The sequence below is a fragment of the Pleuronectes platessa genome, chromosome 6, assembly GCF_947347685.1.
Source record: "Pleuronectes platessa chromosome 6, fPlePla1.1, whole genome shotgun sequence".
Classification (NCBI taxonomy): Eukaryota; Metazoa; Chordata; class Actinopteri; order Pleuronectiformes; family Pleuronectidae; genus Pleuronectes; species Pleuronectes platessa.
In genome coordinates, this window is record NC_070631.1 from 19,912,617 (window position 1) to 19,925,228 (window position 12,612).

The following is a 12,612-nucleotide window of genomic DNA, read 5'->3' on the forward strand; positions in this document are numbered from 1 at the left end:
GGTAAAGAACCGGTCTCTTATAAGGCGCGTGTAGCCCAGCTGTGAATGTTTGATTGGTTTGCTCCTCACTGCCGAGTTGAACCGCCTCATACTGATGAAAGTTCTCTCTCATTGCGCTGGATGTGATGTCTGACATCACGTGCTGCTGATACTGTCCACCGTCTCTCCACAGGTTACTTTCAAAGCAAACGACGGCAAACCGATGGCCATCTGCCAGGTGAACGTGGAGCCGACGCCCCACGTCGTCAACCAGACATTCCGACTCTACCACCCTGAGCTCTGTTTCCTGAAGAAGGCCATCCGCCTGCCCCCCTGGCACGACCCCACAGGTGGGGACAGTTACCCCCAGTTATCCCCTGTCAGCCATTACTCCGCTGTCCCACGGCTCCCATCTGTGCTCCCCTGACTTTGTCTAGATTGGATAGATTCATGTGATTCATGTGATTCATTTTATATATTTGCATGTTAATGCCTTTTTATTATTGCTTTCAGTGACTTACTCACCACAAGGCACGTAAACAAATGTGCACATAGAGAAATACAATAACGTAAATACAACATGGGTGAGCAGATGGGAGTGAATAATAAATTCCTCTTTCATTTTATTGTATTTTTACGAAAATATCAACACAAACTATCTTCCAATATGATGCATTTTCTATCACAAGGAGGGTTCATAATAACTGAGAGGCATCTGGAAATAGAGCAGGAAATGAAAAGCAAGAATAAGTCAAATGGATAAAATGAATGAAATATAGCAACTATATGCATGTTAATGTGTGTGTATTTATACATGGAAATATAAATCACATAATGTTGTCAATAAGATAAAAAAAAAGGTGTATAAAGGTGATTCCATAAAAAAATGTAATACATGATATATATATATCAGGTTATATTGTTTTTCTTTTGTCTTTTCCTGGTGTATGGTTGAACCAGTCGAGGACCCAGATGCCAGAACCAACATTTCTGTTCGCTGCAGTGACCCTAACATCATCTGCCAGACGAGGATGCTGGTGAGAGAATGGGTTTTTATTATACTTCAAATGACCCTCATTAATATTAGCAGGCATTACTTGCTGAACTGTTATCTTCCAACACCATCTCCTGTTCTGGGTGAAAGCACTTTATTCCATCTCTGCTGTCATGAATTGCAAACTGTTTTTATACTTAAAAGGCTCGTCCTTACATCATGCCTCACACTTTTTTGAAGTGCTAACTTAGGGTTTCTTTTATTTCTGCTTCCTTTTTTCTTTTGCCCCTCCACTTTAACATTTTCCTCCCTCTCTACTCTGTTCCTGTCAAGGTGCCAGGGGAGCCTCAGGATGTGTACTTGAAAGTGCCAGGGAGTCCCAGTCCTCACATAAAGATGTTCTTTGTGATGGTTTTTACGTATGTATTTTTTACAGTCATGCTGTATACAGGGAACACACATACAGACACACACAAGCACACACACAAAAAAGCATACTTTTTTTGGGACTAATTAAATTGTTCACGGAGGCTTGAATTAATTAACTAATCAGATGGAGGTTTGCTGGTCTGACCGCCTGAAGTTACTTAGCTCTTCCTCTATTTTTACAAATCTCCCGCAGGATTTTGTTAGGGTTTGTTGATATGTTGGACCGATGGCTGCCTCCTAGCAAATGCCAGGGCTTTGTCATTTGACTCCGGTATGATATGAGTTTTGACTGGTTACATATTTACTGCAGAGCTGATCTGCCTTAGACTGGATGAGGAAAACAATTAGTTAGCTGAGAGGAGCTGATTTTGTCAATGCCACTCACATCAGTGAATGTCAAATTAAAGAGCCTCAGTTGTTCTAACTTCAAAACATTAGGAGAATAAAGTCTTAATTTTACGCTAAGTGTTATTTTACATGGAGAATATCAGGATTTCAGCCTATTGCCTGTGTTGAAATGAACAATGTTGAGCATCTCCTCTGTCAGTTTCACAAATAATGTAAAAGTTGATATTTCAGCTCATCAACATCACACATTATCATCAGTAAATAAGTTCTTTGAAAAGATTCTACTCCAAGTCTATTCTGGAGAAATAACCATTATAACTTGACGGAAGTTGCCTCTTTTGTGGAGGAGGAAATGTTTTATTGTGGGCGACTGTAAATCTATGGATGATATTCAGGGGCTTAATAGTTCTGCCCATTAATGCCGATCTGGTCCGAAATTGAATCAGTTCCCTGTTGGGCCGTGACCCAACTAAACGTATATAAAACTAACAACATTTAATGCAAATTGGTTTTGTTGTTTTTTAGAAATCCTGCCAACAGACAAATTGCAGTGAAAACATAAACTCATCATAAATTTGATTTGTTTGTCAATTAGTTTATGGCTTTTTTAGAAAACACAGACACAAACAATGTAAAGTAAAATATCACAGGATTAGTTCAGAGTTCTTGTCGGCGCATATTTTTCTACAGGACCATTAAATTGGCTCACGGTGCAGAACTGGACTTAGTTTATATTTTACTTCACTGGTGCAGAGGGCTCAGGGCAAAACCTTGTTTACTGACATAATAACCAAGCTTTTTTTTAAGAAAGCATTGTAGGAAATTATTAAGAAACTCCAGGAGCTTTTGAATAAAGTAATGCCAAAGCACTTAAAGCACTTCATTCACTTAATTCATTCGATTCGATTTCTGTATTGATTCAGTTGAGGAGTTTTCATTGTACAATAAACAAAAATCCTGTATATGAAAGAAATGTTCTTCATTGGGAAACCATTTTACCTAATTCTAAAGAATATTCTGTCGGACATTTCAATGAGAATTAAACATATTGAGAAATCCTTAATAAATACAAAATAAAACACACATAACCAAATCAATAAATAAAATGGACTCTTTAGCAAAAAAAGCTCTTGAATAGATATTAAACATTTGGCACACGATATATTTTACCAGGTCTGTTAACAGGATGACATGGTTATGATTTAGATAAGCTTTAGGTTTGTGTAGTATTAAGTTAGTATTCCAGCATTTAAGTTAGTATTCCATCTCAATGTCTTTAAATTTGTGTCTCAAGAATCTGGAGTGAATCTAACAAACACAGAGTAAACTTCAGTACTGTTCAGGTCCTGATAACTTTTGACCAGAGTTGGTGTTTATTGGTAAAGTGTAAAGTGAGTCCAGGTCAGCAGGAGTGTGGAGGGAGGACACACCGACAGAGCTCTGCCGGATAATGTGTCTGCCCTCAAAAACACTGGTCACTTGAAGTCTTTCTCCTAATGCTCGTTAAGTGCTGCTGTCACAGAATTAGTCTGCGAGTCTCACTACCTCACCTCCTCAGACTCAGGTAAAGCCATAAGACTGAATTCACCTCATCCTCAGCAGCAAGCAGATGAAGAAGAATAGGATGCTGCTGATGATGATGATGATGATGATGATGATGATGATGATTCTGCTCATTAGGACGTAGCTGTAGATCAGCCCTCCTTATCTCTACAACCTCATGCTGCTCCTGCTGCGTCTCCAGGGGGCTTTAGCTTATCTGTTCCTGATGATGTTTTCTGTCTGCAGTGATAAGTGGATGGCGGCGCCCTCACAGATGTGGCAGATTTACGTACATTTCTTGGAGCGGGTGGATGTGAGCTGTGTGACTGGCCAGCGGACCTGTCAATCACTAGTGCTGAGGGGAAGACAGACTGTTCGCAAGGTCAAATGCTTCTCATCCCACCCCAAGGAGATCCAGGTACATGCTAGCGCTAGTTACTTTCTTTAAAGCCACTTTTTGGATCTGATTGTACTGTATATCATCATATCATCATATCAATACTAACTTTGTTAGATGGTAACAATGTGCTTGAAGAAGAAATGGAGTTTGGCTTTGCACAAATCTATAGAGCTAACAGTAAACAAGGAAGGACTTAAATGTGCCCTTAACTGAATCAGGAACTGTTCATGGATATGCATGGATGTTGGACCTGTAATTGGCCCCTATGTGTAACTTGCGGCCCCTTATTTTGAAAACACCTAGCACTCAGGCTCAAACTATATTTCATACAGCTCAGTAAGGGAGGGTCCTATGTATTGCTGCAGGTCTCTAGTCTGTTTATCAGCCTGCCAGCTCTGATCTTGTGTGTCTGTGTGTGTGTGTCAAAACACAAAACTAAAGGGATGTGCACAAACTTTGTTTTATGAGACAAATGGAGGGTGTGAACTTTGAAGTACAGGAACAATGACGTGTTTCTGCTGCTTTGGACTTCAGCTTCTCATTAATTGGTGGAGCATCACGCTGCTTCCAGTCTCAGTCGACTGGGTTTTGGAATGTCTCCTTCTTCTGAGATTGAATCTGACTGTCCATAGGTTCCTTTAGGTTTGGGCACTTTTTACTGAAGCCTTTGCACACCATGCTGTGGTAATTTGTCTGTATTGGACTTTTGACCACGGGAAGAACTTTAGTCTAGTATTGATTCTCTGTTTGACTCTGACAGAGACTCAGGTGTTATATCCTGAATTCATAACACTTTTATTCCGAAATATCAATCAAATGTAAATTAATGTTAAATTAGTGCTGGGCAGTAAGACAATGCATATAATTAACGCTATATGATAGTCATCAATAGCAATATCACAAAGGTCAAATATATATATATATAAATATATTAATTAATATTGATTGTCATTATAACTATTAATTTGAACTGATATGAAAACTTTTGTTTTGATAAAATGTTCACCCAATCATCCAGCCTTATATAATATTAAACATTGTAGCAATTCACTTCTCCCTGTTCGCTTTTGCTATAACTTCTATCTGTTCATAGTTCAGCTGACACAAATTGAAGGCAACATATAAAAAAGGGGAAAGTAAAGAGAAAGTAGCTGCAGTCATATATTGAAAAGTTGAGGGCTTTGTTCTAGACTTTTTTTTTGTTTTTTTTATAGCAATAGCAATTTTCCAACTGCAAAACGATTTCATGCAAATCACTCTCTCAGCAGTGGGAGACAATGGGAGCAGCAACAGCCTCTTTTGTAATAACTCCAGGTTAAGATTCAAGTCATTATCGAGTTTTGAATGTTCCAATGTGGATGGATGGCATAATGGGTCTTTTCATGTCCTTTCATTTCGTTTCATTAGGTTCCTCACATTACTTCCTACAATCATGTCGGATCATGTTGGGACACAATTTGACAACATCTGAAAAAAATGACGTGTTCTGTGCTCCCTGAACATTAGAAAGGATGTTTCCTTACAATGCTTCATAGTCAGAGCCACAGTAAAGGGGCATTGAGTCACCTTGTGCTCGCTCATATTCAACCAAAATAATAATAGCAAAGTGATGGACTGTCATCCATCTTGTCCCATCGAGTACAACCCAAATGCGTCTTACTTGAAGAATCGTCTGGGAAAGAAACAGATGTATTTTGAATAGATTCCGCCGTGTGCATCAGCAGCCTCTTTGATCTGACTCTCTGCAGGTTAGCTCACTGTGGAACGCTCAGGAGGAGTCTTATAAAACAGGATAAAGCTCACCGCCAGAGAATTGCTTTGCTTTTCTCGACAGATTAAAAAGGAGCTCTGCATTAAATCTCATCCTTCTGTCTCTCTGTCACTCTTCTGCCTCCACCGGCTCTCATTTCATTGTCTATCTCCTCCTTTTTGCCTCTTTCACCGAACTCTGTGTGCCCTTTCTCTCACCCACGTCCTCCTGTAATCTGCACTCTCCTTCACTTTCCTCTGACTCTGTTAAACGCCTTTGTCCATAAATTCTGTTCTTTTCATTACCTTTCACCCTTTCTTATAAAATGTATCGCTTCTCTTCCATCCTGTGTAACTTTCCCTTTATTAATTGTCTCTTACTCATTGTCACAACACACCCAACGTCCATTTACTGCCGAACCCAATCGATCTCTACCTCCACCCTCCCACACCTTCTCTGTAGGTGGATCCAGAGGGTGTATTCGTCCTGCCGCCCTCAGCGGTGCAGGAGCTCCAGCTGAAGGTGCAGCTGTGGCGGGCCGGCAGCCGCTTCCTGTACGTGAACGCTGTGGACGTGGAGAACCAGCGGCTGATCACCGCCTGGCTGCTCTGTCTCAATGTCCATCAGCCTGTGCTGTCAAAGGTGGAGTAGCTATTTTCTGGCTTTATTACATAAAATCATCTTCAAAACTTCATCCCAGAAGTCCAGAAGAGAGCTGTCAGTGACCCAGACTACATTCATGGGGATGTGGTCACCAGGTTTTTGCAAAGAGGAATGTATGAAGAAGGCAAAACGATATCTCTGGATCTGCTGCAGCGAATATGATCCAATCTTTTAACAAGACATAGGAATACAAAGACAGGAACAACAGTGATTTGATGAACATCATATATGAGTAGGTGACACAAAGCCACTGGTGACTCAGAGTCACAGTCGCTTCCTTATTGAATCCATACTGGTGCTTTTCTCAGGCGCAAATTACCAACCTGTTTATGGTGAGTGTCAAAGAAAAGCTGAGTACAGCTGATCCCGGGCCAGCTCTTAAAGCCTCTCTCCTCTGCTACTGCCCTCTCCCTGTCTGTTAAGTGTCTTAATTCACTTTCATTGTGTTGCTATTAATCCGATCAGAGAAACAAGTCCTATCGTCTTTGTGAGCTTCTCATATAATATAAGTGGATCTTCAAAATCGTATCTTGTGTGCAAATCAATCACTCACAATCTATTTAAAGTAGCTGCTCTTTGTAACTAATGCTGGACACACCTGGCCTGAATTATTCATTGACCAACCAGACCTGGCATTAACTGGCGACCTGTATGTGTGTGTGTGTGTGTGTGTGTGTGTGTGTTTGATCGTGTTTCTGTGTTTGTGTGTGTGTGTGTGTGTGTGTTGTCATCCAGGCATTTGAAGTGTGTGTCCCGGTTGGTGGAGGGCGTGGCAGCTCCAAAAAAATCACCTACATCAACCCGTACACCAGCGGCCGCAAGTTCCTGCTCCGCTCGGACCATCCGGACCTGCTCCAGTTCAAAGAGGATAAATTCCAGGTGAGATAAGCAGGAAGTCGAGCAGCTCTCTTACTCCCATCAGGAGTAAAACCAATACCTTGATTATCACCCAGACAAAAAAGACAAACCCTCTCTTTGCTCTCTTTTGCATCAGTCCATATGGTTCTATGACATTAAAAGGTTCCACGATGGTACGCCTCTGTAAATAACTTCATTAACATCAGCTTTAATGGAAAGTGCTACTGACCTGTGGTTAATCCATTCGAGAATGAAATAATGGAAACAAAAAATTCTGTCAGTACTTCTGTCAAACATAAAAGTGAATTTTATAGATACAATAGGTGAAAATAATGCATGGCCACCAGCCGTGCTCGCCTTGAAAACCTCGTAAAGGTTGCAGCCTTTTTATCGATAATAATGCATTTGGAGAAGAATATTTTTTCACATATTAATATTCTAAGTTCTTCAAAATCACTCTCTACTCAAATTCCCTTCAACGAGTTTTCAGGGAGCTCATAAAACAAAAGCCTTTTGGCAGTAAAAATGTAAAAGTTATTGGAAATGCAGCCGCCACAGAGCAGGTTGTTCAGGTTCACTGAGCCTTCACGGAGAAAACACATTAGCAGATCAGCAGCAGTTCCAGCTCTCTGCCTGTGTACACAAACTGTTCAGACACAGTGCTGAGTGAAGATCACTGTGTTTCAGCAGCTCACTACACAATAACTCGCAATTATGCCCATAATGGAGAAAAAAAAGAGAATTCATGTGTAAAATGTGCTTCAGCATGTGGCCAATACAAAATGTTGTTACCAGCCCGGTGGAGACGTTTCTTAGATGCATGTTTTTTTATATGAGGCACATGTGTTCTGGCAGACGGCTGAAAAACATGGCCGCTGTGTGGACGAGGCTTTAGGTCATGAAACACTTGTAAACATTCACACTGGGACAGTTGTCTCGGAGCTGTGGTGCAGCCAGAACACTGCGTCCACCGGGCGGCATCCACACGGCTCAGACGTTCTAATACAGGATTATTCAACAATGTCAGACTTCACCACGAGCAAAGGATAAAACGATATCAGTGATTTCAGGCCTCACATTCTGTCTGATCCTTCCTGAGCTGAGACAAGTGAGTGACATCCATGTTTGCTCTCGGAACAAAACAGGAGGGAGATCACAGCGCCATTACAGCTGCTGTTTTTGTTGTCGCGTTGTCAACCTCTGCGTCTCTAAGAGCAGATGCACTGGCACGCCGACACGAGGCACCGGAGTCACTGCCATCATTGCATTCCATTTGCTGAGGTGTGATAAAAGAGCACAGCAAATGGGAAGTCAGCATTTTAAATGAACAAATAAATGAACGAGATGCAGTGGGAGTCTATTTCCACATAAAATATAGAAGAGTCTCACTGCCGCTGTCCAGAAGACACTGCATCAATTACACAGAAGGAGGTGGGACGAGTGAAAAACAGCCCCTTTGTTATTTCCCATCTTGTCAGCCAGGCTGCAGGTGGCTTATAAAGAATTCACTGTGCCTGGAGCATTAAGCAAATGTGGAGACACTTTTCTTTTTTGACATAACTGCCCCGCCATGATAAAACCAGCTGTCAGGAGGGGAAGCAAAGCAGAGATCAATACTGCTCCGCTTTTTGGGAAGATTACAGAATAAATCCCCAAAATTGACCCATATATCCGTTGGTGGCTGTTACCGAAAAAATGCAGGAAGACCGTTCTATACTGATTAAAATACTGTGAAAGCAAAATACAGCCCAAATAAGGATCCTTCGCACACTATGACCTCCGACAGCAAAACAATAAAACATTAAGCACTGTGTGTCTTTATAGTTGTAAACAGAATAGTCCAAATGGCATTCCGCAGTAAAAAAAACTGCAATTTAGATAAAAACAGAGAGTGCAATGTCAGGAGTTTAGAACAATTAAGAATTCAAGCCATTTGAAGTTTCCTCATTTAATAAGTTTCTGGTTTCAGATAACTATCATTATATCCGCCAGTGGAATAACCCACAGTGAGGAGGCACAGTCGCTCTGTGTGGATGAGCCTCCGCTCCACATGCAGGTCATTTATTAAGTTTTAAGAAAACAATAACACTCCGCCACTTTAGCACTTTAATGTTTTAGTAGTGTTGCTAGGTCATACAGTATTATTCCCAACTGGACCCCTAACTAAAGTACATTTTTAAAAAGTTTTAAAAGTAATAACACAAAATCTGTTACTTTCGTGTGAACAATGTCTGACACTGTCTCCGAGACACAAACCATGGGCAATTGATTACAAAGGAACAGGAAGGAAGTTTTGTAATCGTAAAGTAAGATGTTGATCTCCTTCTTAAAAGGTTCAGGTGAAAGGGATGTTTTCACTAGTATTTAATCAACTAAATTGTATGAATTGTTGTTTTCTTTACTCTGGAATGGGCCCTTTGTTTTTAAATACTATATATTTACATCAGGAGCGTGTCCTCTCTATGGAGGCGGGCCATGTTTTTTAACAGGAGCCTATACTGGACAAAATAAACGCCTTTTGATTATTTATGACAACTGGAGGCTACCACAGGTTCTCTATCATGTTTGTAAGTGGAGGGTGAGATGAGAGGTATTCAGCTGCAACATGCAACTTCACCACTAGATGTCACAACATTTTACACACTGAACCTTTAAAAAAGAACCAAAGCTCTTTAACATCCTTTTGAATCTTTTCTTTTGAATCTTTTCTGTGCAGTAGCAGGGTGATACATGTACTAAAACTGTGCTTTTTGTCTTCAGTTGGTGTTTGTAATATATGTTGAGGACAAATATGTTGTTCTGTTTGAGGCTAAGTTTAAATCAGACTCATATTAAACCAGAATAGCATTGAGTACTACACACCTCCTCCAAGGCCTGACAGTCACCTAATGAAACCAGATATCAATTCACAAGATCCAGATTTCTATTACCTCTGCAAAACTGTGACTATTATTGAGTGTATGAATGACAATAAATTCCTAGTTTTCTTTTTAGTTAGAAATGCAATATTTCTACTTCTTCTCTACTTCTCTTTGCTCGTGACAACAATGATGGAAAGTGGAGCTTGTATCTCTGAACTGATATCAGATCAATAAAGTTTAAAAATGTCCAAAGATTCACATTACAAACCATGATAAATTATTTCATCTGAAGATCATAATCATCAAGACTATATAAAGTTTAATGTGGTCACATCAGTTCAATGTTTCTCACTCAAAAGAAAGACAATTCCTCAATATAGAATATTAACTGTGTTCAGGTCAGTGGAGGAGAGAGCTACACCATCGGACTGAGATTCGCTTCCAGCCAGAGTCCCGGCTCAGTGAAGATCCACGTCTACGTGAACAACCTGGAGGAGAAGACAGAGGAGACCTTCGTTGTGAATGTCAACTACTCATGAACTTCTCCACTCACAGAAATGTGCTGTAATTTTTCTACTCCACTTTAAGTTTGATTTCTTATTTGAACAGATTTCAGAGTATTTTACTGACTTTACATTGTTTTGTCTGTAAGTATGTTTGTATAAATAAAATGTATGAAATAAATGGATTTCTTTTTCTTCTGCTTTTATGAATTGAAGTCACTGTGGGTCCAAAACAATCAAGAAAAACTTTCTAGGAAGGCTTTGACCACCCACCCAAACACAACATTTGGTTCAATGAATTCTACACTCAAGTGAAGTAGAAACTAAACCGTAAATTTAGACCGAAGAAAAGACATATTTTATGTTTTGTAGTTTGCAGGAACATCAGTGAGGAGACTGAATCCCTGCAGCGACCGGTCCTCTTCCAAAACGTCCTGGAGACATCAGACAGTTCGTCCCCCGACCGGCCAAAGGTGGCGCCGAGGGCGGAAGCAATAACATTTTATCGACTTTAATTATCCAGCAAACCCACTTGATTGCCACTTGATGGTTGCGTTTTAATCTAATACAATGCCAGAGGTGCCCCTCCCACGCACACCCCCACCCCCTCGCCGTCCCCTCTCACCTCCTGAACAACTAATCCTCATCACTGGCATTATTAGAAACGCTGCCGTAATGAGGTGTGATTTTCCGGCGAGGCGCACTTCTCTCCTGATCACCCTCATTAACACCAGCACCCGTTCAAACCCTCCGTCCTCTCCTCTGTGCTCGCTGTGCCACGTCTGAGGCACAGACAGAGACAGAGAGAGAGAGAGAGAGAGGCCATGCAGATTGTGTTATGTAACACAGAGTTACACAATCCCCCACCCGACCACCCCCACACTCCCTCCCACCGCACTCATTAGAATGAAGGCTGCAGAATAAGCCTCAACGCAGCAGCTTTCGCTAATAAAAAAAGAGGAGCGTAACCAAGCCCAGGTGCTCTCCACGCTTTAGCTCCTCTAACAAGCAGGAGCCTCAGTGACTTCGCTGTTTGTGTGAACGCGTTAATAGCTCACACAATCACACATTAAAGGTGTATTCACCTAATAATTGGCTCCATGTAGCTGTTGGTTCTGGTTCTTTATGTTTGTGTTCATACAGTGACAAGGTGGTGCTGTAGTTTGCACCGTGCCTTCACTTTGAATGCCAGCTTGGCCGAGATCTTTCTGTGTGTTCTCCCCACAGTCCTAAGATTGAGTTCAGTTTGATTGGAGAAATATAAAAAATAAATGTTTGTCCATGTCAGCTCTGTTCCCTGCCTCGGCCAGGATTGGCTCCAGCTCCCTCTCAACAATTCAAAGATAAGTGGTATGGATGATGAATTGATGGATCGGTGCTTAGGGAGGTTTATTGATCACACATCGTGCCTCCTGCTCATACATGGTGGTTCAAACCCAATCTCCTCATTCTGGTTAAAATACATTTTTTGTTTAGTTAATTTGAAGATTCAGACAGGTGTCTTCAAAAGTCAAAACTTTTCAGAGGAGAAAACTTTGATTTTACACAGAATAAATAAATCTACCAACCACAGACTTAAACTAGTTAGGTTGAGAAAGAATAGTCACTGGAAGTGGCTCAACCAGAAACAATAGATTCATTACCTCTGTTTTCATGGCTGTTTGTCTGTTAGCAGGACAATAGCTCTTAAGATTCATTGAAGTTGACTTGAAAGACCTTTTTTGAGAAGCCGATCAACAAGTGTCCATTAACGTCACCGTAACTCAGTTTTTTGTGCTCCCTAGCTATTTAGAAGGATTTGATGATTCTTAAGTCTGCCCACCAAGCTCCGACTGTTTCTCCATCTGGGGGCAATTGGTTGAATCAAAGAACAGATCTGACCTAAGAACTGGGCAGTGGTTATATATTCATATAAGCTTCATCTGAGCTTTAGTTATTTCTGTCATGTTTTCATGCGTCACGACCCTTCCCGTCAGCGTCCATCCCTAATAATTCACAGCACCTCTGTCATGAATGGGATGCTGCTTTCCGTTGCCGCTCCACTTTGTGATTCATGATGTCAGCTGATGTTGTCTGTTTCATGTAAAATAAAAACCTTTTCAGACCTTGATTCCTGTCAGAGGGAGCGGTGTTCGGTGTGAGCCGCACAATTGTCTCGGCGAGGGGCAGGTCAGCACTGACACCTTATTAGCAGCGTCAGTCCAGCTGTTGTCTGTTCCTCCTGAAGGGGCACAGACACCCTCCACCTCAGCTCCAACTGTCTGCTCACCTTGTTAGTGCGGTCA

The 12,612-nt window shown here is 41.1% G+C and overlaps 1 protein-coding gene across 1 annotated transcript in view; it reads left to right on the forward strand.

Moving 5' to 3' along the window:
* Positions 1–10,490, forward strand: part of nphp4 (nephronophthisis 4) — a 161,149-nt gene extending 150,659 nt beyond the window's left edge. The window contains exons 23-29 of the mRNA XM_053425872.1: positions 173–329; positions 940–1,016; positions 1,307–1,392; positions 3,539–3,710; positions 5,905–6,084; positions 6,841–6,984; positions 10,223–10,490. Coding sequence (XP_053281847.1) covers positions 173–329; positions 940–1,016; positions 1,307–1,392; positions 3,539–3,710; positions 5,905–6,084; positions 6,841–6,984; positions 10,223–10,363 — 957 coding nt within the window. The 3' untranslated portion in view covers positions 10,364–10,490. The remainder of the gene's footprint in view (positions 1–172; positions 330–939; positions 1,017–1,306; positions 1,393–3,538; positions 3,711–5,904; positions 6,085–6,840; positions 6,985–10,222) is intronic.
* Positions 10,491–12,612: the final 2,122 nt, after the last annotated feature.